At 37.9% G+C, this 27,371-nt stretch overlaps 1 protein-coding gene across 6 annotated transcripts in view; it reads left to right on the top strand.

The window, feature by feature from the left end:
• RBMS3 (RNA binding motif single stranded interacting protein 3) overlaps nucleotides 1-26,028 on the top strand; it is a 701,354-nt gene extending 675,326 nt beyond the window's left edge. For 3 of the 6 annotated variants that reach the window (XM_088164438.1, XM_088164432.1, XM_088164427.1), the window contains 3 exons: nucleotides 13,286-13,366; nucleotides 15,906-16,033; nucleotides 19,856-26,028. In XM_088164438.1, coding sequence (XP_088020564.1) covers nucleotides 13,286-13,366; nucleotides 15,906-16,033; nucleotides 19,856-19,862 — 216 coding nt within the window. In that variant the 3' untranslated portion in view covers nucleotides 19,863-26,028. Of the gene's footprint in view, nucleotides 1-13,285; nucleotides 13,367-15,905; nucleotides 16,038-19,855 lie in introns of those variants that run through there. The other 3 variants (XM_088164435.1, XM_088164444.1, XM_088164442.1) reach the window with 1 other exon arrangement.
• The last annotated feature ends 1,343 nt before the right edge of the window (nucleotides 26,029-27,371 follow it).

Raw genomic sequence — 27,371 nt, forward strand, 5'->3', positions numbered from 1 at the left:
GAGGGATCAGAAAAGCTCACTGAGAACTCCTGTTAGGGCCTGTGTGGAATATTTTAAATATAAGCCTTTAAGGAAAGCTGAAGATGATTGAATTTCAGTTTGATAGCTGTAGATGGGCTTTTTCAGCTGTGGTTCTTATTTTTTTTCCAGGACTGTATGTTGCATCCATGCCTTGTCACCAATATTTAAGAGAAATACATCTCTTACCTTTGCCTCCTGATCTCATGATGAGGGAAGGGTTGAAGACGTTCTTTTAAAGCACATGGGGGAAAGCATTACAGCCTTTCTTTCCATTCCCAGGTGGAAATACCTGAAGCATTCCCAAATACCTGTAAAGAATCAGTGGTGTCCTAAAGAGGAAAGCTACATGCCCTAATACAGATTTGGGAGAGTACAGGACACTGTCTCTCCTGCTGACATTATCAGTTATTATAGTTTTACTGTCATTGGGAGTAATGTTCCATTAATCTGCAATTCCATTTGAGAGGATGCAATGTGGTAGATTTTTTTTGTCAGATTTAATATTCCAGAGTGATTCATAATAGGAAATTAATATATTATTTAAAGTATACCTACACCTCTTACTATACATTTTGGGATAGTCAAGGGATCTTGTTCACTCTAAGAACACTCATCTCCAAGCTCTATTCATTTTATTTGCCATTTGGAGCATCTATCTTGTATCATTTTCAAGCTGTTACTATGCAGCCACTGAAAAAGGGCTGAAAAACTGTCTCTAAACTTTGTATTTCATTCAGGTATAAATTTGAAAAAAACATGTAAGAAACATGTAGGAATTGCATATTGAAATATCCTAGAGGATATTCCAGATTATCCTTCTGTAAATTGAGCACTGCATCTCTTGGTACATTTTTTTGTTTCCTCTACTTTATAAGTAGCTCGTTGGTCTACAGCATTTCCTTTCTCTCTCTCTTGAAATGGTTTTTAAGTGTGCACTGCTGCAAAACCTTCCTTAAAACCAGTCATGACTGGCACTTCTCTCTTTTCTATTTTCCCCTTTGCCCAGCCTTATCTTTCTTTATCTTGAATTTGCCTTTGGGGCCAGACTTAGCTACGTTTCTGAGCTGGATGCAAAGTTTCTCAACCTCTCACTTCTAGGTCTGCTCCCACCCCAGGGAAGCTCAGCATCATAGTGCTTGTGAGTGACACAGTAATACATTGCCTGGATGAGAGCTGACAGTGCTCTGAGAAATATGACAGTACCTCTGCCCTTGCTCAGGCTTCCCATTTGAAAGTTTTCATTTTGGTAATTACATCCTTCCCAGATAGTAGCCCTAGTCATTGATCATACTAATATCATTATAACTGATTCCTGTAAGTCACCTTTTAAAGACAATTTCTATGGGTTTTTTTCCCCCCATATCTTCTTCCTCTGCAGTCACAGGATAAGACTTTTTCTGTCTACCCTTCATCTGATTGATTGGAAATGCCAACTACTTCCTTTCTATATGGCCTGGTAATATACACATCACATTTCTTCCCTTGGGATCTTAATCAGAACAAGTAATGGCCTTTAGCTTTTCTCATTAGCAAAATGGAAAAGCACCATACCCAATCCATTAGAAATACAGCTTTGTAATATGAATTTATAGGAAAATGGCTGCATGCCAACAGACATGGAGTGAGTTTACCTTAAAGGATTTTCAGGGGGAGAAGAAAGGAAAGAAAAAGTCACCCTTTCTGTCTGGCTTGCAAACATTTTGAGCTGCTAACTTATCATGCCCGTCTGTCAGGCATTTTGCTGTTGCTCCTTAAGTGCTGTTTGGACCTCTCTGTCATATACAGGGCATTCATAAGGGGGAAATATGAGTGTTTGAATATGTATTTATATTTTCTCCAATGTTGATTCCCTTCCTGGATTATTCTCCTCAAAATCTCGATCAGAATTAGAGAGAGGGGAGGAAATTGGGAAGATTTTGTTATTTTGCTTTGCTTCTAATTTTTCGCAGAACGTGCTAAACTGAGAAAATGTATCAAGAGCAACCATTTCAGCATACTCATCTATCAAGCTGAGACTGCTGCTGCACTTTTTTTAGCCCTGTCTAAAACTATTTACAATCAGTACAGTGAGAGCAAGGACAAGACTGATTAACGGATTTTTTTTCTCCAATGATGGGAATTGCTTTTTATTTGGCCCAGTCTTCATTAGCACTAGCAATTATTAAAATTCATATGCCAGCAGTGAAAACTTTCAGTGCTTGTATTTTCCAGAACTGTAAGAAGGTGTTATACCACAAATCCATACCAAATGATAATTGTGTATAATTTGAATGCATATGAGGTGATTCTGTCTGCTTTGGAAAACTAACACTGAAAGAACCCAAAGAACAGCTTGGAATGCTGTTATTCTGCCAGCACTAAGACACATCTGTTTTACTAGCCCCTTCAAGCATTGCTCGTGTTATTCCTGGTAAAATAAGTACTAAGCACACCTATAAAGTTGTATTTAATAGTGTCTTATGAAAAATGAGCACTTGCACTTTTTTATTTTTCAAACAAACCTCATGTTTCCTATGTGTTAAGTTGCTCACCTGTACAAAGTGAGAGTTAAAGCTGAAGCATCAGGCTTGAGATCTTGGCTACCTCACTTATGGCTCATCAGCTGTGTTGATAACACTTCCCCAACAAAACAGTATTTAATAGGTTAAGGAAATACTATAGTGGAATAGTATAAAAGACCTGCAGGAGTCAAAAATGGGAGGCATTCTAAAGGGACCTCTTTAGATGATGACAGGAGGGCATAAGACAAGGAGGGATGGCTATTTTGGGGATATTGGGATTTTTTTTTCCTTCTTGCATTTTTTGTTTTGTTCTTCTGCTGCTTTTCATTGTTTTGGGGGTTTTTATTATTTTTTTTTTTATCCTTCTTCTTTTTTACCTCTTCCCCTAATATTTTGGATGAAACAATGACAAACTAGGAGAGCTTCTGTATAATTTTTATCGAGCAAGCTTAGGAGTTCAGCACTGTTAGCAGATCATTACATGGTAGATAAGCTGATGACATAGCAGTATAGTTCAGTCCAGTTTGCTAAAAGTCAAGGTGTCTCCTTTGCTTTTGTAGCCCTATTGCTGATACGATCTGATGTGTCTCAGAGATCCTCCCACAGATGCTAATTAACATACCTAGGGGCAGACTGTAATATTCTTATACAGTGACACTGTAGGGCATTGACTTTAATTTTAAGGTGATCCTTCTCCCACAAGAATTTCAAGAGTTTGTGGAAAGTGGGAAAAGGAAGTCTTCCCAAAAAAATGCTTACTATTACCACCTTCCATAGCCCTGCCATGTAAGCAAAGCTAATGATCATGTAAATACATTTAAGATTTTGACACAACAATTCTTATGCCAGTGAGAAGCAATATTTTGTACTGCATCACTTTAAAACACTTTACTTTAAATGTACTGAAGTTGGCACCAGCCTTTAAAGCTTAGTATTCTTTAGTATCCCCCCTATCCAAATATGCATATGGCTGATACTTTTGCTGAAGTTGCAGATAGAAGAATAATTGGCCGAGCAACATTCATGGTTTCCAGTTTGAAATCAATCAATCTTTAGAAATTTGGTTTCATACTGATTCATCTTCTAAAAACTCAGAACAAACCAGAAAGACTCTCCCTTGAGCCAGAAATTCCAAACAAAATTTAATTTTCAGGAACAATGCCTCATGTTGTTCCCAATACAAAATCTAGTCTGCAAGATCTTGGCAGCTGCCAACTGGCTTAAATGTCCATCTTGGTTTCTGTCAGTTCTCAGGCAGCAGCTGCAAAACACTCCCAGGATTTCATGTTCCTGAGCAGCCTCACCATGTCCAATGCTTTGGGCAGGCTTCCAGACCTCCTATTGGGTCGGCTTACAGGTCTGCTTACTGAGGGCCAGATAAGTCTGGCAGCCAAGTCAGAAAACCCCAGGAATGTTACTTTGGTGGGGCAACTTGGTGGGATTGTCCTGGAAAAAAAGGGCACTGGCTTGAAGACTGAAGAGAGACTGCCAGTTTCCAGATGTGTAGGAAGAGGTAAGGACGTCTCAGAGCTTCACATGAGTGCCTGTATGAAGCTGGGCTCTTGGGGCTTGGAAACTCCCTGCTCAACCACATCTCTGTGTTGAGCTGCCTGGAAGGGCTGAGTGCATGATTTGTGGGATGTTTATCCACACATGCCCAACAGCAGCCTGATTGTCCTTGTACCCTTAGGAGTAAGGGCCCAGTATTTCCCAGAGGGAATGTGTTTCCCCCTGCCTAAGCCTGGACTGGCATGTTCACCATCAATTCAGGAAGGCCAGCTTGCAAGGCATCCCTAACACCACTGTTTGCTTCCAGGGTGAGCCCCAAAGGGTGATGTCTCCAAGGTGTTTCAGGCTCACTGAATGACAACTTCTCCTCCATCTCTGGATGCAGGGTACTGGTGAACAGCAATCTTTTTTATGATGTACTGAAATGGTCTCTGCGCTGCCCTGCCCTCCCCTCCCTTCCCACAGTGATATCTTTCATTATACTTAGCCAAATATTTTGGATTTTAAGGATCCTTTAGAGGTAAAGAACTGAAGACTATAATGCTTTAAGTGTTCTTAACAACTTAACACTGGTGGTATAATTTTATTATCTTACTACCTCTGTCTGGCATGACTGCCTTTTCATGCAGGAGGTGTTGAAATTCTTCCTGTTTCTAGGAAAACTGGAAATACTAATACTAATACTCATGTGCCCTTTTGTCTGTTTTTACTGTTCTTTTCGGCTTGGTTTAGTTTCCAACTAATTGTCCTGGCTTTTATCTGCTTCATTCTGCTTCTTTCTTGGACAGCTGGCCCATGAACTGTCCACTTTTATCCCTGGTCTGAAAGAGCAGTGGAAAGTGCATGTGATGATTGATGAGCAAGTGTTATTTAACAAGTCTAAGCAGTTCTCTTTTAGTTTTAATACCAGTAGGGACATTTGCACACAGCAGTCTGCTTCTCTTCAAATTCATGGAGATTTAATAGCATCTAGAAGACAGTTTACCTCTAGAAAACAATTATTTGTTCATACAAACGGATGTGTTATTAATAATAGCTCAGTGTGCTCATATGTTGAGAGGTTCACCAACACTTTTTTTTTTTACTTATGTTGAAAATATGAAAATGTACAGATCAGTTTTCCTTCATCTGACTATCAGCCATTCATCAGAGACTAAATGGCAGAATTGCAGTTAAATGGAAATGTCTAAGAATTTCCAACTAAAGGAGTGCATAGGCAATTTTTAAGTATCAGAAGACACAGTTATAATTCTGCTGCATCATCCCTTCATTCTTCAGTATACAGGATCTGAAAGAAGAATATAAATGTGACAGAATCTCAGTGATTACCAACCCTGGTTGACTAAGACTGATGCAGTATACTCTTGTGTTATGATACAGTCACTATAGCCTGACTTTATGTAGGGTGCTGCAGACAGGACTGTAATAAATCAGGCAGTAACCCATGCTCAGAAACTTGCCCCAGAGATCTCATAATGTGCATTCATGGAACAGGTACATAGAGGGTATTAGAAAAAAAAAAGCCTCCCCTGTAGAGAGAGAAACATGTAAGAACTGAAGAATTAAGAAAATACAACAAATTGCCAGAGTCTTATTCTTTGTTTTAAGCACAAAAGTCTTCCTCTCTTGCAAATGTATCAATCAGTCACATGGCATTATTCAAATTATTCAAAAAAGCAGTTTTCACATCTTAGGGCTGTTCATATATGCAGTCATACATGAGGGATCAGTTTACATTTGTGTACAGTCTCCATGGGTCCCCACCTACAACGTCACAAGGAAGAATAAAAATATCATGAGTCTCAGTCCTCATGGATTGCAAGGATCTTTAGCACCCTCAGGTCAAGTTCCTAAAGGAAATTTCCAATTAATGAAAGATGCAACCAGGATGGGAACTTATTTTCACATCCTGATGAGTTTTCCTCTGCTTCCACCCTTTTCACACATTGATGGGATATCTGGAAGTGGTTTGAGACTTTTACTGAGTTCATTTGTAGTGCCAGGCGTTAAACTAAAAAGTGGTTAAAGTGAATGAGCTAGTTTTTTATTTATCTGTTTATACTGCTTGCATTTACTAAAGTTTTTACAAAGTGTATGCTAGTGAGAGCATGGTGCACAGTTGTATGTGGGGATCTGACTCTTCTCATACTTGTTTACTCTAAATAGTCTTTATCTGATTAGTCCTGATCACTCTTCTTTAGTAGCAGGACTGAATTTCAGGAAGAAGAAAAGACCTGTCAGCTATGGGGGGTTAGCTCATCCACACTTCTTTTTCTATACCTTTGTATTACTCTGATTTCCAAAGATAGGGATTTGTGAAGGATGTTTAGAACTCCTGAAGAGAAAAGGAGATTAGTTTGCAAATACAGTTCTTGAAGTTATTATTCTCTCTACCTTCATTTAACTTGCTCAGAGAATTAGGTAACATCTCATTAAGAAGGTTGAAAGGGAATTGATAGCCAGCATTCCTAAATACATTTGTATTACTGAGCAGCAGGGAAGGAATGTTAAATCCAGTAAAGATTTCTATTCTCTGCCTGAACAATGAGTGCAGTGGCCCAGTGATGGGATTCTGTTGAATGACAGAGCTGTTCTTGATAGGACTATGGTAATTGTGTGGTAAAATGGAATTATATTATTATATTTTAGGCCTGGCTGATAATTATTAGCAAAATTATTGTAATATATGCAAAAACTTCATATCATTTATTCTCTCATTCTTTAATTGAGAGAAAGTGAAATTAATAACAGCCATTGAATGAGTACAGGATTGAGCTGGAAAATGAGAATGCTTCTGGGTAGCAAAAGATATTTTAAGTTTAAAGTGAAAACTGTGGCAGCTGGATATTGTATTTCATTGAACTGCCACTCGCACTGATGAACTAGATGGTCCTTTTCTCTTCCTGAGTTGCCATGCCAGACTATGGGATAAGAGGACACAGCAAGACAATGTTCTTTTCTATTGGAGAACAGGGTATTTTCAAATGAGAAGGTGGAACCAGAGAGAAAAAAGCTGTGGTTTTATTCTGTATTTCATTAAAGTTATAACCGCTTGACAATGGTCAAAGAGAGATGCAGTTTTTGTTCTGTGCGGGGAAAGCGATTTGAAAGTGGAAGGGCAGGTTTCCTTCATGGGGTAAAAAAAAAAAAAGATAAAAATTAATTCAGCCAACCGACTAGTTTCCTTCAGTTTTCCAGCAATGCAAATGTTTTCACATAATTTAGTTAGTGATGCAGTGTCTAGACTTCTCAGATGGTTTAAAAGATTAACAAAAAAAAAAAAAAGGTATAAACAAACCCTGACATTAATTCTAGGAATCCTGAAAAGCTTAGTCATTATCTCTGTACTATAGCTCATGCAGTGATATGAAACCACACATAGTCATTGAAGACCAGATTCTGGAATCCTTGTTTATTTCAGATATATGGTTTAGCATTTGCTCATGTTAGACATCCCATTTAACCTCCCTTTAGCAGGCTGTGGTGGTTGGTGTAAATGCTTACTAGCATATTCTGGTACAAGGCTTCTGCATTTTGGCTCTCCTTGACTGAAAAGGCTCTGTGTCTTCTAGCAACGTGAAGGCTGATAATATAAGGAAAGAATCTTTGATTCTTGCAACAGATGTACATTGATATAACACCAAAGCAAAACACCAGAAAAGAGCATTTGCACAAAGAATACATAAAAGGCTTCTTTAACATTTTTTCCTCGCTCGTTGCTATTTGTCCTCAGTAAGTCTACTGATTCTAAATGTTGTTTGAGGTTTCCAGATTTACTGCAACCTATCTGTTACTATCTCATTTTGTAAATTCTCTTTTGTCTTCTTTATACCGGGAAATTTATTCAACATTGATCAGATTATTAACTGTTGTCACTCCCTAAAATCTCACAGTACTCATAGTGACCAAGAGAGTTAATGTATCTGCAGCAGCCTCCGTCTACTCACAGCTGTGTTATTTTATAGGCAACTAGATCTATAAATAAAACTGAACTTTAGGGTGGTTTCTTATACATTCTGTTAATGATGGCCTTCAGAATTTAAACAGAGTGTGCAGCCAAACTCTTCTGGTGATGTAAATGAAATAGTTTGGTCTTGCAAGAGGCACTCTTTCAGGCAGTGTCTCAGCTGAACTTCAGTAACTAATGGCTGATGTAAGGGGTGTTTGCTATGTACCTCAGCTGTTAGGCAGATGCCTGACTCTGCATTAACCTGGGCCTGAGAAAAGCAGGCTAAGAGCTTATTAGGGCAGATGAATAAATGGACATTACCTGTGCCACCGTCTCAATGTAAAAGCTCCTGCCAATTCCCTGCAGGTGACTCAGCTCCACCTTTGATGGGTGAACCATATTATTTCACTGCAGCATGCTCCCTCACTGCTGGGTACAGGCAGCTGCCTTCCCCCTGTTTTCTATTTCCCAGTGCTTGTCACCTTTATGGGTTTGGTGTTTGCTGCAAGCTTAACACGATCCTTGCTGGAGCCAGGCTGGGAGATGGTGCTGTTTGCAGATCTCGAGGAAGTGATGTTGCTCTCTGAATTAAACATGATTCTCCTAGAGGGATCGCATTTTGTCCCCTCAACCCACCTCTTCATTTGTTACCTCATTCCATTTAACTCTTTGCTATCACAGAGGGCAGTATATCTGAAAGGAGAACAGAAATATAAGTGTATATTAACACTCTTGTTTTGTAGCTATATATTTTTCCACACATTTAAGTAGTTTCAAAATGGTAAAAAACAAAAGCCCCATCAGAAAAGGCATGAGTAGAATTGTTAATGTAGCGTTTAGACTAAATTGGTACCTGATAACTGCAGTCTGAATTAAGCAGTTGGGCATCATAAAGCATGAATTATATTGTAATATTGCATGTCTTCAGTGCTGAGAGCATTCATTCTCTGTACTGTATGAAGAAAACAATAGTTTACAAGCAAATTAAGTCTGTTGCCACCAGCAATGTAGTAGTTTTCTGTAGAAATTACTGGCTTTTAAAGGATCAGACTGCTGAGAGAAGCTCTCTTATAACCTCCAGATCCATCATCTCTGCCCGTAGAGTCACTATTCATTTTACTGTCAGAAATGAGCAGCTTCTACTTTTAGACCCACAAAGGCTGTACAGCTGTGGAAGAATGAACAGTGGTTTCCTCTGCCTTGCACATACCTTGTTGAATGACTGATCACGTCACAGTTCAAAAATCTTTAATACTGATGGAAACACATGACAAAGAAAGGATGCATTCGGGTTTTTCAGATTCTCTTATTTCAGTGCTCACAGTATTAATATTTAGTGGATTTAGCTGGGTGCTGCTGAGCTGAGACTGTGAGTCATGCTGTCTGTTTCACACAAAGTGTGGATAAAGAACTGTAATGAGTGTCGTTCATGGAGAAAATAAATGTCAGTGGTGGCCTTCTGACATAGATGTCTTCTTTGTTTGCCATCTCCCTACTTCCAAGTTACATGAGGTTCTTGAGGTAAATGGGAAGCCATGTGCAGAGTATGTACATTTACAGGAACTGTAACACAAATTGAGCTGCAATACAATAGAGTCCCTTAGCTCAAGGATGTCCTTAGACTAGAATTTTCATCCTGGGTGGTCATAAACTGAGTAGATATAAAATATTTTAATTATTATTTTAAAATATTTAAATTTCAGAATATTTTCTGAAGTTCTCTTCTGCCTCCTAGCATGGACTCTACTCACTTTACCAGATCCAGAGTACATTTTTTAATAGAATATCTAGGTAAAGTGTCTGGGGGACCCAGGGAGAGACACAGATTCCAGATTGGGCTCATTGTGTGCTGGATATGGAAGTTACTGAACAGCAGTGTTCAGGAAGCTTTTTGCTAAACAACCAACCATGAATATTCATGACAAGGAATTCAACTCTTGCATTATCCAAACCCATTGATGTAAGTATCAACACTGACATTGTGCTTTAGCATTGTGTAATCTTTATTTATCCCGTGAGATCAGAGAATTAGGATTATGTAGTTCAAAGAGGAAAGAAATACATGTAAACTTGCTTGAGCTAGTGTCAGTTATAATAAAAATTAATCTGTCTCCTTTTTCATTACACTGTTAGTAAACAAACTAAGCTAAAGCAGCTTCTCAGCCCTGGGCTTCCCTGGCAGAAACTGATCCAGCAGGGCAGACATTCCCGAATTCATGTGGTCTCAGCTGGGACTCCCTGCGCTGCATGTGAGGGGACTTCAGATACTAGACACCAATTATGCCTCTCTGAGAGCTAAGTTGTAGTTGTCCTTTATAGGTTGGCAAAGATTTTTACAGAAGCCTCAGTGACCCCTTCAGTGAGACCCTGGAGACAGAGAATCAGTTCCAACCCCTGTAACATGTTTAACCATCGACCCAATAGCTCTTGCCTGAAATGGGGAGGGTATCTTTACATGTGTAAAGAGGAAGACATTAAATATGTTTGGGCATTCCACTGAAGGGCACGATACCTGCATACCTGTGATACAGATCACTGCTGCTGTGTGATCCAGGACCATTTATTAAGCACCAGTATTCTGTAGCACTGAGCCTTGGCTAAATCTTCCTAGGACCAAATTCTTTGCCACAAGTACTATGACTTCATTTGTGCCATTGGTGGAATTAATTTGGCTAACAACGTTTTTCTTTTTGTAAAAATCTTTCTTGATTGTAAAACTCTAAAGGATTTATCAAAAAAATCAAACCACCATTAGTACAGACATTTGGACACACATAATGTTATATACAGGGGAGAAGTCGCTCTCCTACAGTTCTCCAAGGAGTCTGGCAAGTAAATGGATAGCTTTGGTCTCCAGTGCTTTAAATCATTGTTCTTTGGCTGAATTCAGTTAAAACTTCTGGAAAAAAAAATTAAACCAGGAGGTGTGAGTATCTGAAACAACCAGGGCAAGCAGGCTTTGGCCAGGGCCACGAGTGACACTCAGGTAAACAGTACAGTTTTCCCTAGAGATTGTCTGGCAGTGAAAGAAGCAACATGAAGGAGGCTGGAAAGTGAGATCAGGATCTGCCTCAAGAGATGAAAAATAATAGAGTAAAAAATTGCACAACTACTAAGAGCAGTGGTTTTAGAGTCAGTGAGGACATCAGTTAATTCCCAGACAGTTTCCATTGTTGTGCTACAGAACACCATGCCAAAGGATTTTGCAAAACTGGAGTGATCTGAATTAAAAGGCAGTTGAATAATCGAATACCTGTATATACCTGTGTATTAAGTCATGTGAGTTTGTGTGTCAGGTAGGGAATGGGAGACAACTTCATTTTATTAGAGTCTGAATGTTGATCATCTGCCAGGTTCAAGGAAGAAAACAGAGGAAGTTCAAGTTGAATGATACGACTTTATTATTTAAATCAACATTTTCAAATAAACTCCATATATATTTTTACAAGTGAAGCTAGACTGCATGGATGTTTAGAACCCTTGCAGGTCTTTGCAGAACTCTAAGAATGCGTGCTTCAGGTTAATGTTAAATATTGACAAATTTAGAGCAATGCTTCACAGCAGATGTCTTCCCAACATGTGAGGGCACCATTACAAGGCAGAATGAATGGAGTGGAAGCAGCTCTGCAACACCCTGCTGTAGCATTCTCATTAGCTCTTAATCTGTGAGGCAGGAGAACAACCCAACTGTACTGAGTACAATAGGGAGAGCTGGCCTAATGCTTTTGGTGGGTTAGCCTTCATAAAAAACACCATTGAATTCAATTCTCTTCCTGAAGAGCAAGGAAAAAGAGCTGCAGAAAAACATGGCCGGATAGAGGCACACAGTAGACACTGAGGGCGCTCCTGTCTCTTTGCTCAAGTTAAAGAAAAAACTGTGAATTTGGGGAAAAATACTGTGATGAGTCTCAACACCATATGCTGCTCATATTGCAAGTGTACATTCTACGTCAAATACGATCCTCACTTAGTTTTTTTAAATAGAAAACAATTTCACTTAAATACTTTTTATTTTCTTCTACTTGAAAGAATAATTCACAATTTAGCTGTGAGATTCTTACATATGCTGTTGTCATTCCCTTAGACGTTCCTCCAGCATTGCTGCAGTCTGCACCCCACTTTGCAATTTCATAATGCATATTTGTGACAGGCATATCAAACCATCCAGTTAGTTTAGAATTGAGGTGGGAGAGTGCTTGAAATGTAAATTTTACTATAAACAGCGGAATAAAATCTTGCAAGCACTTCCTAGCTCTGCCAGGAAGCAAAGCTATATTTAACTCATTTTAAAATTCATCAAATACATTGTGGGCTGATTCAGATCTTTGCTGTGTCTTTGAAGATAACATGTAGTGGAAGTGTCATACAGTCAGTTGGGGGATTGGGCACATTCTGAGATTCTTGTCAGTGAAGACATGTAGTTAGGACTGGATTGTAGAAAGAAAAGTACATATAGATCTAAGGACTTAATATCAATACTTTATTTGAAAATTTGAACTATGACAGTTGCATTCAATTCAAGAGATTTTTGAGAAGTGTCATATATAAAGAAATCAGTGCCATAACAATGACAAAATTCACATGCACACATGAATTTTATAAAAGATTGTCTTCTAGTACTTAGGAGAGACAGTGTTTCAGAGAAGCTAATACAAATCGTTGCTATAATAATTTGCACAAGCTTCAAAATGCATAGGAAAGATCCCTGGATAATAAGAATAAGCCATAAGAATTTAGCTAAGGTACCTGTGTACAAAAGGAGAAACTCCAGACGGACTTTGCTCTTGCTTTATTTCTCCTATCTCAGATTGCACCTATCTGCAGCTTTGTATCCCTGTAAACTCAACTGCTGCTGTTGATGGGGTTAAATATAGATTGGAATAAACTTCTCAAATTTCATGCTTCATATTTTGTAGGTGTTATTAGATAAGGTCAATAAGACTCCAAAAGATTGTTTAGACTGCTTTGTATCTGTAACCACTTACATGCTGCTATCATGCCTCCTCTGAGTTTTTTGTAAGTACAAATAGGAGTGTCTCAATTTTAGAGAACAATGTCCTTCTGTCAGTGAGATGTTTACTATTGTCTATATTCAGATATGACCTGAGTTTGAAGTTCAAGATTACGGTGTTTTATAGCTGGGTAAGTTATACTATTACCTAAAGTCCATACTTAAAAGGAATAATATGCTATACTCTAGCTAAAAGCTCTGAATGGGAAATTGAAATTGTATCATTCTTCTAACATGGTTTTATGCATCTTAATTGTGGTTTTCTACTGTTCATTTGCTTTTGATTTGTTCTAGTACATGACTGCTGCTGCACCTATGCAAGGGACCTACATTCCCCAGTACACTCCTGTGCCTCCAACAGCTGTCCCTATTGAAGTAAGTTTATCTCCATCCATGAAAGTAGAGTGAAGGGGGAATAGAACTCTTATTTGTTATGCCTTCTAGCACCTGTTGTTTGAAAGGGGCCTAAAGGTTCTTTATGGACTGGTGGCTGGAAGCTTCCAGCGCTTTAAATGAGGACTGCACATTTCTTTCTCTTTTTGTTTTCTTTCTTTCTTTCCTTTTCCTTCTTTTTTCTAACCCCTCTTTTTTATTTTTTTAATTATTTGCAAGGGCTCTTGTTTTGCATTTGTTTTGTTGTACAGCAGGACATGGAATAAAAACATCAGTGATTATGACTATTTTTTCCCCATTTACTTGGGAGGGAGATGGGAAGAGACAGGAAAACAAACCCAGCAGGCAGACCACGAAACCAAAAGAGATTTCAAGAAGAGAAGATTGCAAGAGGGTTTGATGCGGTCCTTAGCAAGCATAGGTAATTGCTGAAACATTTAGCCACCAGAAAAAGTGATTGAGCAATGGAAACCTTCCTCTTGTATATACAGACGTGGAGGATGCTGCACTGACTGAGTGCTTTTCATCCTTGAGGAAGGATTCGCTCCCTCCCTCCTTGGGGCTGAGTCATGCTGATGACAGTCTAATGAGTAAGTATTTACTCAACCCTGTAGACCACAGGCTGCTGGGAGAGCGTCAGCTTGGCCTCCACTTCTGTGAAGCTTCATAAGGGCAGCTGAGCACAGCGAGAGGAGGGAGCCTTGGCATCCTCTTCCCTGTGTGGGTCTCTTTGGCACTACCCTCTTTTATTAACAACTTCTGCCCTACTCTGGGGTAAGGCAAGGAGTGCCAGGGTCTCTGTACTTCTGTCTTCATCTGTGTGGACTTTGGATTTTGTGCTTTTACTACTCTGTGCTTTGAGGATGTGAGTTAGTGGTACTGCTGGCATGGCTTCACCAGCAGTCAAGTGGGTTTATCCTGTTTTCTCCTAGTTCTTTGCAACTATTCCCAGATAAGGTCCCACAGGAAAGGCTACTACCGTTCTGTCATACTGAGCTCGTTGTGTTTCAGTCTTTTTTCAGCCTCGGTATAATTTTGCCCTAAACCTCATTTGTTTGCAAATGCACTGCGAGTGCCTCTTTTCAATTGCCATTTTTAAGTCTAAATCAGGTAGATACAAATCTGAATTAAAATGAGATGGTGGGATAGAGAGTTGTTCATATCATGGGATTGGCTGCACACCATGCTGACCTGTCCAAATGAGAATTAAGGTTAATTTAAATTACTTGTTGAGCCTTCTTCCCCATCACTCACTAGTGTATTCATGCCTTCTAAAGTAACTCAATGTCACAATTATCTACTATAATAATCAAAATATTATCTGAATCTGTAGCCTGTTTTGATCTTTTCCAGTGATGATGATTATTGTTAATGTTTATCTGTATTCATGTAGTGTCATGAACCAAGACCCTACCATGCTGGATGCTCCACAAGCAGAGACCAAAAAATACAGTCTCTGCCCCAGAGAGCTTACAATCTCAAGATGAGATGGACAAAAGGAGAAGGATAAAGACAAGGGAGTAGACAGAAAAAGATAATACTGGCCGTCCACTTAGCAATAGATATAAAGAATTTCTCAAAAATAAAACTTATATTTTAACAGATACTTTAAAATAAACTACCTGTTGTTTACATGGGGCTCAAATAAAAACAAAGCAAGTGCTTTGTGCTCCCTCTTCTGGTTCTGTTGTGTGCAATAGTGTAATAAAGCATGCTCTCTGAAGAGACTTGCTATTCATGTGACCAACACACCGAGCGTGAGAGTAGAGGAAAGAAAATATATTTTGCTTTGAAAGCATACAAAAAACTTTAACCAAGTATTATTCAGACCATCTAAGTAGGATAAGAAATTGTGCATAATGTTACATTCATGAATATAATCTTTTATGCGTTTACTTATCTACTTTTTGCAAACATATAAATAAAACAAAACTTCATTGGAGCTTTGACTCAACAGATTTAAGTCTTTAGTATAAAGCAAATTTGTTTTTGAAGGGAACATGCATAGAAACAGTGTGTAGAAGAGAGCACCATTCTTCTAAGGTGACTAAAATTCTGTTGGATATGTAGTAAAGTGGAGAGCAGTGGGTCTAGATTCTGCTTCTATTGCATTTTAAATAAAACAAAATAAATGTGAACTGACTGTGAAGTTGGGGTAGGTAAAGAAAGATTGAAAAAGGCATATCTATGTTGTGAAAAAAACAAGAAGTAAAACCCAGAATCCAAAATCAGATTTGCCTCTAGCTTTGAATGGGCAGGGAACTGCCCTCAAAGGGGAAGGTATTTTTCACTGCAACTTCTGAGAGCAAAATACTGCTGGTAGGCTGAGAAAGCTTCTTGTTGCTGAATTAGCTTTCTAAAACTGATGGAGTTTGTTGTGTTAGCATGTGGTTCTGCTACCTCAAACTCTCTTGATCTCTAGAGAAATGCGTGAGCGGTGAGCTGGTGCTGAGCTCTTTTACGTAATTCACTGGCATGAGCAAAATTAGTAAGTTTTTCATGTTCTCATTTGATTCCCTAGGGTGTTGTTGCTGATACTTCTCCACAGACAGTAGCATCTTCATCACAGGAAGCCAGTGGTCAACAGCAACAGATGACAGTGGAAACATCCAGTGAACATGCGCCTGCATATTCTTACCAACAGTCTAAGTAAGTAGGCACAGGCTTTGTCAGAGCGTTTTGCTTCTTGATTATAGCAGGCCAAATTTGACTCCCTCTTTCAGAAATATAAATTCTGAATAGCTTCATTAAGTTCAGATGAATTCTGGATATATAGAAGTGTAATTAGCAAAAGGTTTTGGCTGATGGCCTCAATTTGGCAAAATGTCCTTATGCTCCTGCCCACAGTGTTATGCTCTCTAGCTGTCTGCTGCTTTTCTGGACTCAGAAGGATCTCAACAACTGTGTTAACAATCATCATGCTGGGCTAAAGCAGCATCTGGCATCAGAGGTTAAAAAGGGCTTAAATTTTGCAGTGGTGAAAATATTGGCACAGTGCACATTGGCACATCTAAAGGTTTCTTTCCAAAAGTGTAATGAAGCAGTATAAATTAACCCAAGTTGGTATTTGTGATTGTGCAAAACCGCCATGCAGACACAGAGTAGGCAGGACCTGGAAATGGAAGAAGAAGGGATAAGAAAAAAGTGGGTAGAGGCACTGTTCGACCTGTCTCCTTTCTTCTGCTCCCTTTGTTTACTTTACATGGAATACTTTGGAAAGTTTAAAATTTATAAACTGACAGCTATATTTAGAACTTCTAAAGAGTCCCTTCGTCTTCAGAATAATCTTTTCAAACACAACTTCTCTTTGCTACAATAAAAATCCTCACAAAGAGAAGGTTACATAGTGACAGGGTGCTCACTGGGACTGATAAATGTTGGACAGATTCTGGGAAGGAGCACAAATCCAGTCTTTTATTAATACATGTATAATAAACACCAGCATCACACTGAAAATAAAATTATACATGTTTTATTGTGGGGAACAAAGTAGAGAAATAGCCAGACAAGAAATACGATAGATATGTCAGTCAATGCATCATGATTCTGTACATACAGAGGCATCAGACATGAGCTGGTATAGGAAGATTAGAATTATACCAATTTGTCAATTGCTTTACTTTCTTTTTGACCTCTGGAAGTGGAAGATGCATTTGTTTGTCTACCATATAAGTATCAAATGGTTTCAGATTTATGTGGTTTTGACCACCATAAAGCAGAAAACTATTTTTTTTGTCATGCCTACATCTGTTTGGATGTACACGTTGCAAAAACAATCAATCACAAGCTACCCAATTGGAGACACAGATTATGTGTACTTACCTTTGTAGCTGCCAGTTTCTCTAGCACCTATAAAGAAACGATTGCAAAATACTCACAGAATATAAAAAGCAAAGAGAAAAATATACGTCTGTACCATCCTGTTGGCTTGTTTTAATGAGTTTGTTCTGTAGCATTTGAGTCTGATGATTTCTATGTCTCAGTTCCCTTTCTCTTACATCTTAAAGAAAAAGGACTTAGGTCTAAAAGCCCTCATAAGGTAGCTGTGAGCTGCAGATTCTGGCATTTTTCCAGCACAGGAGAAAACTACATTGCAGTTCTTTATTGAAATGGGTGCTGTGTTTCTTGCCCATGTGGTGAATTCCCTGAAAATGAGATCCCTCATCTTTCCTTGTCAGCTACAGCCTTTTTGCAGTGATGGATATACTTTTAATGGCACTGGCATTTATATTCAGAGGACTTTCTTTCTTTTTTAATCAGACAGGCAGATCCACTACAGATTTTTTTATTATGCTTATTTCAGTATTTTTTTAACTGAAATGGGTCCTCTATTTATATCTGCCAGTTGCAGGCAGAAATGCAGTGTGGGAAGCTGTAGAAACAAACCAAAATATACACAATCTCTGTCTTTAAAAAAAGAACTGGCAAAATATTCCAGCAGACATTAATATAAAACCAAGTGATTTTGTTTTATAATTAAAATATTGTTTTATTACTCTGCTTTTCAAAGGGCTCATTTAGTAATAACAAACATCATGTAAGATATAAAATGGTGATTGTCAATGTGAGATATGGGAAAGTAATTAACATTACTGGACAATGATTTTGTCAGATATAGGCAAAGGAACAGGCAGACTATATAAAATTATTTCATAGGAGCTGATCAGTTAGGAGAAAAGTTATAATGGTATATTTCCTTATATTTATTTTCTTTGCAACAATCACAAAATTGCAGACAACGAAGGAGAGACAATGTACTATGAATGAACTGAGTGGTATAAGGAATCTGTACTCTCTGTAAGTAAAAATAAACCATGAAACTTGGAATTTAAGTTCCACTTTCTAATCAGCATACATGTTCTTTTATTTAATATATTGAATGCTGTACTCGAGGATCCCACCCACAGAGTTTAGAAGTGCTAACTTCATAGCAAAAACCTGGCTACATATTGTGTAGATAAAAACAGTCCTTGATTCTGAGAAGAGGAATCTACTTTATGAGAAAATCACCTTAATTCTTTTAGACCCTACTCCCCTTTTTCCTTGTAAATATTTAATTTTGCACATAAAAGCATGAAGACTGTGAAGTGGAGATCAATGGATATCCTTGCCTCCAAAAAGTGTACTCTCTTACCTCCAAGCAAAACTCGGCTGGACAACATACTCTGATTTTAAAAGTGGAAAGAATTGTGTTTTTCTGGAGCCTTTTGTAGGCAAACTCAGTGCTAGTTTAGATTGGAGGGTGTGTGCTGTGACCTGTTGGTGATATTGGACTTTCACACATGTGGCAGCCACTTGATCCATAGGGGCAGTAAAATCTCAGGAGGTGAGCTTCCAGCTTGAGTAGTCCTACCAGAAATGATGCATAGAAAATCTGAAAAAAATAGTTGATTGTTGCATTCCACATAAATCTCTTCTTAACTTTCAAAATACTAATTTTCAGGTGTGATGCAATGAAAAAACCCTTTGGCAAATTTAATATTTAAAATTATAGTTCTATGTTTGTACTCCCAGACAAAAAGTTCTGTGGCAAATGTTAGGTAATCGACATTCTTCACAATTGAACTCATAATTTTAAAATTTATTTTGAACTAGTCAAGGCAAATGCATAAATGTTTGCAAAAGGAAAAGTGCTGGATTTTCTTGCCTTGAATTTTGGTCAGGAAAGGATTTTTTCCATGTAATCTTTAAAGACTGTGGGAAAAGCAACAGCTGACTCTTACAGGTAGTCCTAGACATGGAATAGAATTTTTATGTAGGTTTTGGGTCTCTCTTAAATATCTCATACAGGCTTATTAAAATAAGCTAGATGTGACATATCTTTAAGTGACATGAAACATCTAAAACACAAAATGAGAGGTATCTTCTTTAGGAAAAGGGTTGATAGTTTTGCTTATTCTCTGTGCTAAATTTAGAAAGATATGACACAATATGATAAAAAATATATTTTTCTGATTAATATTGCCTTGACGGTTTCTGCTAAGCAAGCTTTAACTGGCTCATTAAGCTGACTGCTTCACAGTCTAATTGTTCTTGCCATCAGAAAATGTGTTCTTCCTGGCAAATTGGCTGTATCTTTTTAATGCAATTTTATCTTTTGTTATTAATACCCAAAATAAATAGTGGCACTTATTATTATGAAAATATTCAACCTTTTATTGAATTACCTGTGAAAGGTTTACACAGTGTTAAGCCATGTATTCATCTCATTTCAGTGTAGTTATACTGCCTATTAATGCCTGGCATTCAAGGAGTAAATTCATCTGCTTAGGATGTGTTAATATCCCCAAAGTAGGAGTTCCCTATTTTTTCCTGACTATTTTCAGCTTAGTCGTGGTATCATATTTAAACAGCTGCAAAGTTAGTTTAGCTTGGATAACTTTTAAAGGGAATTGGGTGGAAAAAGAGGAGAGGAGGCTATTTCAAAGTTGTTTTGACTTAATGACCACTTTAATTTAATTGTTTTTACAGACAATAAACAGGACTGAAGAATGTCGGTCTGAAATCTTTGCCTTGAATGGAGAAACTTCACTGAACAAGAAGTTGGCTTCCAGTTTGCACAGGCGTCAAATGAATGCTTTTTTTTTTCTACCTTTCCCAACAAAAACAAAACAGTGTTTTTATGTGCTGTGCAAATGGTTCCGTCATGTAGTCTGACAATTTTATTTTTGCTATTTTTTTTCAACTAAAGGAAAAACCCAGAAGAAAAATGCTGGGTTGACATTTCATCTGGACGAACATTTGAATTCAGAATTTACCTGGTGGTGTAGCTAGAATTTTTTTTTTTTTAAACAGAAAAACTGATGATGTCAAGAGGGAGCAAGTTGCGATGAAAACCAATTGTCTTCCTCAAAAATTAAGCTACTCTTTTTCTCTCATTTTCTTTTTCTTCTTGTTTTAAATCTAGAGTATTTTTTTGGTTTTTTGGTTTTTTGGTTTTTTTTTTAAAGAAATGTTTAGGTAAGGTTTATCTTGAATCTTAATTGCCTTAATTTTAAGGACGTCAAAGGCTCTCAAGGCAAGCTGTCAACGTCTTGTTAGAAAACCCGAGAATGAATTGAAACTGCTCACACCGGTGCTGGTGCAGAAGTTTAATAGACTGAGTTTTTGGGGTGAACAAAAAATAAACTGTACAGTTTAAAAGAAAATGATTTTCTTCTTTTGAAGAAAAGTTGATGATAAAGGAACTAAAGGAACTGTGGCAACTGAAAGGATTGGAAAAATGCTGGGACTTTTATGAACTTTGTCTTAAGTGTTGACAGAAAAAAAAATCTAGAAGGCTAAAGCATTTTACAGTAAAATTATTGAATTGAGAAAAAAACTTGCTGCATTATAGAGAATGCAGGGTTTTTTTCTTGCAGAATGCAGATTTTTTTATTTACAAAGCGTGATCGCTAGCAAAAGCATTAGTGCTTTTTATCTGCAGTCTTTTTTATGAGCTTTAAGAAGTTTTTAGTCCGCTTTGCTTGTCACATTGCAAAAACCTAGCTTAAGAGCATTAAAAAAAACTTAAGTAGATAGGAGCTTATGGTCAAAAAAAGTGCAAAAAAAGCAATAGATAGAAGAAATTGTTGACAATTTCTGTAGTCTTTCCTAGTTGTGAACAAATGCAGCCTATGGATGGCCTATTTTATACCAAAGATGAAGTGACACCCTAACGCAGTCCAGAAGATAGAGGGTTCTTTTCTTTTTTTATCTTTATTTGACCTACATGGCCGGACCAGTTCTTACTTTCTTGTTTGTTTAAACTATCTTCCACTGGTGTTTTACATACTGCATATGTTTATAGTGGAAATTTCAGAATAGTTGGTATCAGAAGCTGTCCAGGTTTTTGATGATGTGCTTTGGAGAGCATCCCAAAGCAAGGGGGATTGAGTTACCAACTAATCTGTCCAGGCAGGCTTTAATTTTGGTGAGTTTTTCTCTTTAATTACCTGATCTTTGGTATTTCTACTGAAACAACAGTCTTCCTTCTGAAGTCCAACATACCAATTCATTTCTTCACCTCAGTCTTTGTCATCGTCCAGCATGCATAGCCACCTTAATTCTGCATTTATTTCTCAGTGTTGCATTTGAGTTGCCAGGTAGATATAAGAGAAAGCAAAAACTTGATCTTTGTTCTAATTTTAGCTTTCCCATAAAAGCAGAAATGTTGAAAATTATGTCATATTGTCATGCAGGCAGGAAGTTAAAAATTACTCTTCTCTGCTATGATTTCTGTTGTCTTAATATGTTGACTGACAATCACTAATTAGTATGATTAGGCAAAAAAACCCCAAAAACAAACAAAAACCAGAAAAAGAGACACTACATTTAATTCATCAAAACCTGTTTTCGGAATGACAGTTATTCTCCATATAGAAATCTTGATTATGGCCCTTACTTCTTCCAAACAGATAAATGAAAAAGGTGAGAAGGAAGTCAAAAGATGATTTTTTTCCTTAAGGAGGCAGAAGTGAAGCAGCATTTCCATATATGTATACAGACACACATATCTATGTGTATATCAAAGATTAAACCAAACATTTTTAAACTTTTCTCCATCCAGAAGAGAGGGGAAGGCTCATCACATTTACTGTGGTGGATTAGAGACAGGGTATCCATTAAAAATAAGGAAAATAAAAACATATGTATCGGATCAATCTGATTCAGCTGCCCAATCTTAAAAAGAGGTCTGTGTTTCCCTAACCTGACTTTTTTTTTTTTGAGGGAAAAGAACACAATTATTTTTTTAAATCGATAAAACAAGATCGTATTTTTTAACATAGTGGGAGGGGTAGGGGATTTCCCAAGTAAATGCTGCGAAGTATGCAACATAGAAAAGAGAGAAATGGGAATTCACATGGTTCTTCACCATAGGAAGAGGGCCTGATTTTCAGAAGTGATAAAACTTCTGCTTTTTCTGGAGTAGTTGTTGATATTCAACACTTCTGAAAACCAGATGATGCCAAAGTAAAAGAACATTATCATCCACATGCTTTCAATTCAGAAAAAAACCCCAAACCTCTCTGTTTCATGTGCTGTCTCATTACTTGTTGCTCTTTGAGAGGGGCACTTGAATTTTGTCCTTGGATAAAGGTTCCCTCTTTGTTTAGAGGGCATATGAGGGAAAAAATCGATCTAGCCTTATTTTCTTCCTTTCTACACACACTCTCTTCTGTCTCTGAATTATTTGTACCAATGGCGATAACCCTAGGCACAAGTCAGTTACATATGAAATAAAGACATTTGTTTCTGTGTTAGTTCTAATGTGACACACAAAAAGTCTCATTTACTATCAACAATGAGGCTACAAGGTAGCTACCATGTGGCTGATGAATATGCTGAGGTACCTTCTTGTTTCTATTCAGAACTCTGCTGCTTTATTTATACATTCAGAAACATTTTTCTTATTTTTTTCAGCAAAGTTAAACAATCTCAGTGTTTTTTATTACGCCAGGCAGGCAACACGATATCACAGTGCCTGTCACTTTAAAGTGTTTCAAGTGCATTCTGTATTAGAATTGTTCCCTTTCTTTTCCATGCTATGATGTTCAATAGTGTTTGAAATCAAAAGAAACAAAGCAAAGAAGTAGAGGAAGAAGAAGAGGAAAGAAAATGGACCCCTTAGATACATTCATCATCTTACTGATCCCAAAAAAAACAGTGAACTGGTACTTGAAATCTATGAATTGTAAACACTGTGAGCTTTGAGTATAAGCATTCATAGATCATAAGGTAAGAAAAAAGCTTATTTGGAACTTCCAAAATGCTCAGAAAGTGGTAACTCATTTCTTAAAGTTAAAAATTAGATAAAAGTGAACAGAGAAATAGCAACACACTTGCTGCATGGGTGTTGTCGCTTGGTGGCCTCTGAAATCTTAAACTGGTTTTCTTTATGTTTGTTCTGGCTAATATGGTTTTTTGAAGGTTTTTTATTATTATGCTCTATTTAGATTCTGTTTTCCTTCCTTTTTTTTTTTTTTTTTTGAAGACCTGAATTTGTAAAGTCAATATCTTTGTCTGTCTTGCCAATTTAGCTTTAAATATCAGGAGAGTTCCTGAAAGATTGCAGAAACAACTCTAGATATCTAAGGCAATGGTGCCTGGCCCAGAGGTCTAGGAGTAACATCAGATCCATAAACTGAACTGCGTATGTACTTTCCATCACACCTGAATTCTTGTAAATAATCAAATCTGGATGTTCAGGTTTAGTAATTTTTTTTTTTTTTTTTACCTTAAAAGATAAATATAAAAAGGGTGTCAGAAAATTATGAATTATGGCTAGAAAATTCTGAATACCTGGGCTTGTCACTTAACATTGAGGAAAAAAAAAAAAAAGATACAGTGGAACTGAAGAGAGTGTTATATTTGCAGGTGCTGACCCGAGTGTAGTTCAGGGCACTGAAAAAAATCTCACTGTTCCTGCTGAGATTGCAGAGGGACTCTTCTTCCTATCTGGCTCTACTGCTGGTTTTGTAAGCACTTTTCACCTGTGACAGTCAGGCCTCGAATTGTGAATGTCCTCTTATTGCCTTCCAGTGAAACAGACTCTTGAAATGTCCTTAGCCTGTGCTTACTTGTGTAGTTCTGTTTACCAAGAGACTGCCTTGGTTGTGTTGGTCAAGAAATCCACCGTAATGCAGAATGAGGCATATCTGAGAGCAATTGCATCACATTGTATCATCTTCTGCTATGGATGCATGCCCAAACATGGAAGATAAAGGCTGGTCATTAGAGAAGTGAGGGCTTAAACTTTCAACGGGCAATTGGGCTGTAGCATTTGAAGGGATTTTTACTCGAGTAAAAATCAGATGAAGGGTATTATTTATGTATGTATGTGTACCAAAACTCAGCAAATTTGAGGAAGCCTGCATTGTAATAAAGTTTATTTTTAATATGTCATAGTATTTGGATCTATATTATGTTGTTTATGGTACTGAAGATTGAGACTGATCCTAAGTGTTTAAAAAATTGCCATGCTTCATGGTTTTAAGCTTGATGGTGCTTCTCATGCCACTTCATTTTAATGCTGAGGTTGACATGAGCAAAACAGGTTTAGGCAGACTCACTTAACTCCACCTATAGCAAGAGTCATGCTAAAGAGTGATAATGTGCTTAAAGCAATGAATCAATCCATTTTTAGTGATGAGACCAAATGTGGTAGTTGAAGATAGTAATATCTGATGCACACACGGTCAACATTTCCTTTCAAAACTTTATGTAACATGAAATTGGTCCGGATATAAAAGAAGTGCCCTAGGGTAAGGGATTTTCCTGGTCTTTCTCCATAGCCCTTGTGAACCAAGAAAACAGTCACGGTGTGATGGAAATGCAAAACAGAAAACAACAAAACTGCTGATATTTGGTGTATTAGTCTTTTCTGTTTGATGACAATTGACTCTAGTAACGAGGATTCCTTTCATTTCTAATACATATACAGTCATGCACACACACTTTCTCAGAAGGAGGGCTGAGTGAGCAGCAGACTTCTCCTCTTCAGTGGAGCAGATTTCTAGAATCTCAGTAAGCAGCAAAGATGCAGTGTAAGGAGAGTTATTTTCCTCTCAAAAATAGCACCAACTTTTCTATATTGCTCCTGTCACCCAAATAGGCTAGAGCTCTGTATATACCCCAGAGATTTATTCACCTTTGTGCCTCAAAGCAGGCAGAAGAGACCCTTTCTTCTCCCCTTTATTAACATGCTCTTTGTTAAAATTGAACAGAAAATTATCAGAGTAAAGCTGTAAAAGAAATGAATGCCAGTGCTGGTTCAGATTTCCATGATAAGAAAAAAATTCTTGTGTTTATTAAAATTGTTCAGTTCAATTGTTAATTCCCCAACAGGGACAGCTGAGTTCTTTCACCTTAATAAAAATGTGTAATGAAGTGGAAAATGTCAACCCTTGACACGTTCACAAATCCATTTTTCCTTGTAGGTCCAAAGCCTGCAAGGTGCAAGCACCTTTCAAGATCTGGATCTGTTGTCCTTAAAAGAGTATCTGCCCAATGTTAGTTTTCTGCCTTTAAGTGTCTTTCTCTTGGATAATAATTTTATGAATTTGGTGAAATTTACAGTCAGTTATATTTTTTAAAGCCCAAAAATGCAGCCTAAAGAAGAGAACATGATGTTTATGTAATTGAAGTATTATTAAATATGATGTATTCCAGAGTGGAAGAAAATTCTACTATCTTTTTGAGGCAAAACAATTTTATGTAAAACCAGGGAAGTGTACAGAATTCATTTAGGAATTTTTAATTGTTTCCCTTTTTAAAGGAGAATGAATAGATTCTATCTGTAAGAAAAATCAAAGCAGCTCTGAAAGCAGATGAACTTCCAATCAAGAAAACACGCATCACAAAAATGGGTCAGAGGTTCTTTACAGCCCTTACAGACTTCACTGCAGCCAAAATGTAGAATACAGAACCTCTGTGATACATTAAATTATGAATCTTATTTATATGGGCATCTGTGTGCTGATGTCTCAGAATGTCTCTGAAAGATCTGTACTGCTATGATTTTTTTTTTATGTTTTCCATTTGTAACACAGTCCTAAATAGCTGCCATTTTCCCACTCCTGGGGCTTTCTGTAGATCAGTGGATGTTAGGTTTAAACTTCTGTTTTCTTTGATGAAGCTTTCAATAAAAAAATAAAGAAAGAAAAGAGCTGGGTGATTCTGTGTTCTTGTGACACCTTCCTGGAGAGGCTTCGCAAGGCTGTGACTCCAGTGCTGAGCACAGAGGGAGCAGAAAGGCTTTGCAGCAAAGTCTGCCTCCTCTGCATCTTCACCAAATGGAAAGAAGGAATCAGACAGGACAGGGCAGCACAGCCACCCGTGTGCTGGGAGGTGAAATACTGGAGGAAGTGTTTCTCACACCAAAACTGAACGTGTAGTGCTGATGGGTATCTGCTGTCCAGGCTCTCAGCTGTGCACCAAGAACATTGCCTCTATTTCTGAGGTTTATTTTAAAGAGTGACTTCAGGGCAAAAGTTGCCACACGGAAGACAGAAAATCTTTATTTGTGGAATAAGTACAGCCTAAGCAGAGGTAGAGCGAGCCATACTTCATCTTGAAAGGAAACTGGGAAGTAAGTTGCCTCCTCAGCTATATCTCACAGGGAACAAGAAAGGTATTTGGTGCATTCCCCATGGCTGCTTCACTCAGCAGCTCTCTTTATGCCATGTGCATTTCTTCCCACTAGGCAGTTTCTGTGGCAAAGGTGAGGATGGGGTGGAAGGGTCCAGTTCCAGTTTCCTCCCCAGCCAGGTGGCTTTGTTCACAGGTTAGGAATCACTGAGTACTCCTTTTTACCTACCAGGAATGTGCCTGTCTCCTTCAGCCCGATACATGTTTTGTGGGATTGCCTGCACACTTTCTTTTCACTTTGTTTTGCCCAATGAAATAATCATCAATGAGCTTCTAACTCCCTTCAGCTTAATCAGGAAAGACCAAAGAAATCCTTAGAAGACAGAGGAAGGAGATGAGGAAGCAGTTGAGAGGGGGTTTTTTCAAGTGCACCTGTGCTGAAATGTGCATTGCTGCTGGCCATGATGATGGTGAGAAAAGGAGGAAGGCAGCAGGCTGAAGTTGCAGCCTGCCTGGAGCTCTGAGTGGTGGCTGAGGAGGTTGGGGAGATCAGCAGAAAGTGGGATGCTGTGTTCTACACAGATGGTGCAAAGGTGGTTTATAGATTATGTTCTGGTGCCAGGTTCATTTTTCTCACTTCCAAGATTGCCCCATTTCCAAGATCATTCCATTTCAAGCTCTACTAACAAGGAAATTGCTAGCAACTGTGGCATTACTGGGTTTGGTTTTACTGTCTGTCAGTTGGGTCTCTGTGTGCATATGGAACCAGTCTAAAATGGGTTTGCATCAGCTTCCACAGAAGTTCAGGTAAGAAGGCTTTATCTTCTCATCCTCTTGGTGCCACTGTTTGTGTCCAAAAAAAAAAAAGTTAATTGGCAAATTATATCATTGTATCTGTCTTAGCCTTAGAATTCAATTA

Source organism: Sturnus vulgaris, chromosome 1 (assembly GCF_052056855.1).
Source record: "Sturnus vulgaris isolate bStuVul1 chromosome 1, bStuVul1.hap1, whole genome shotgun sequence".
Taxonomy (NCBI): domain Eukaryota; kingdom Metazoa; phylum Chordata; class Aves; order Passeriformes; family Sturnidae; genus Sturnus; species Sturnus vulgaris.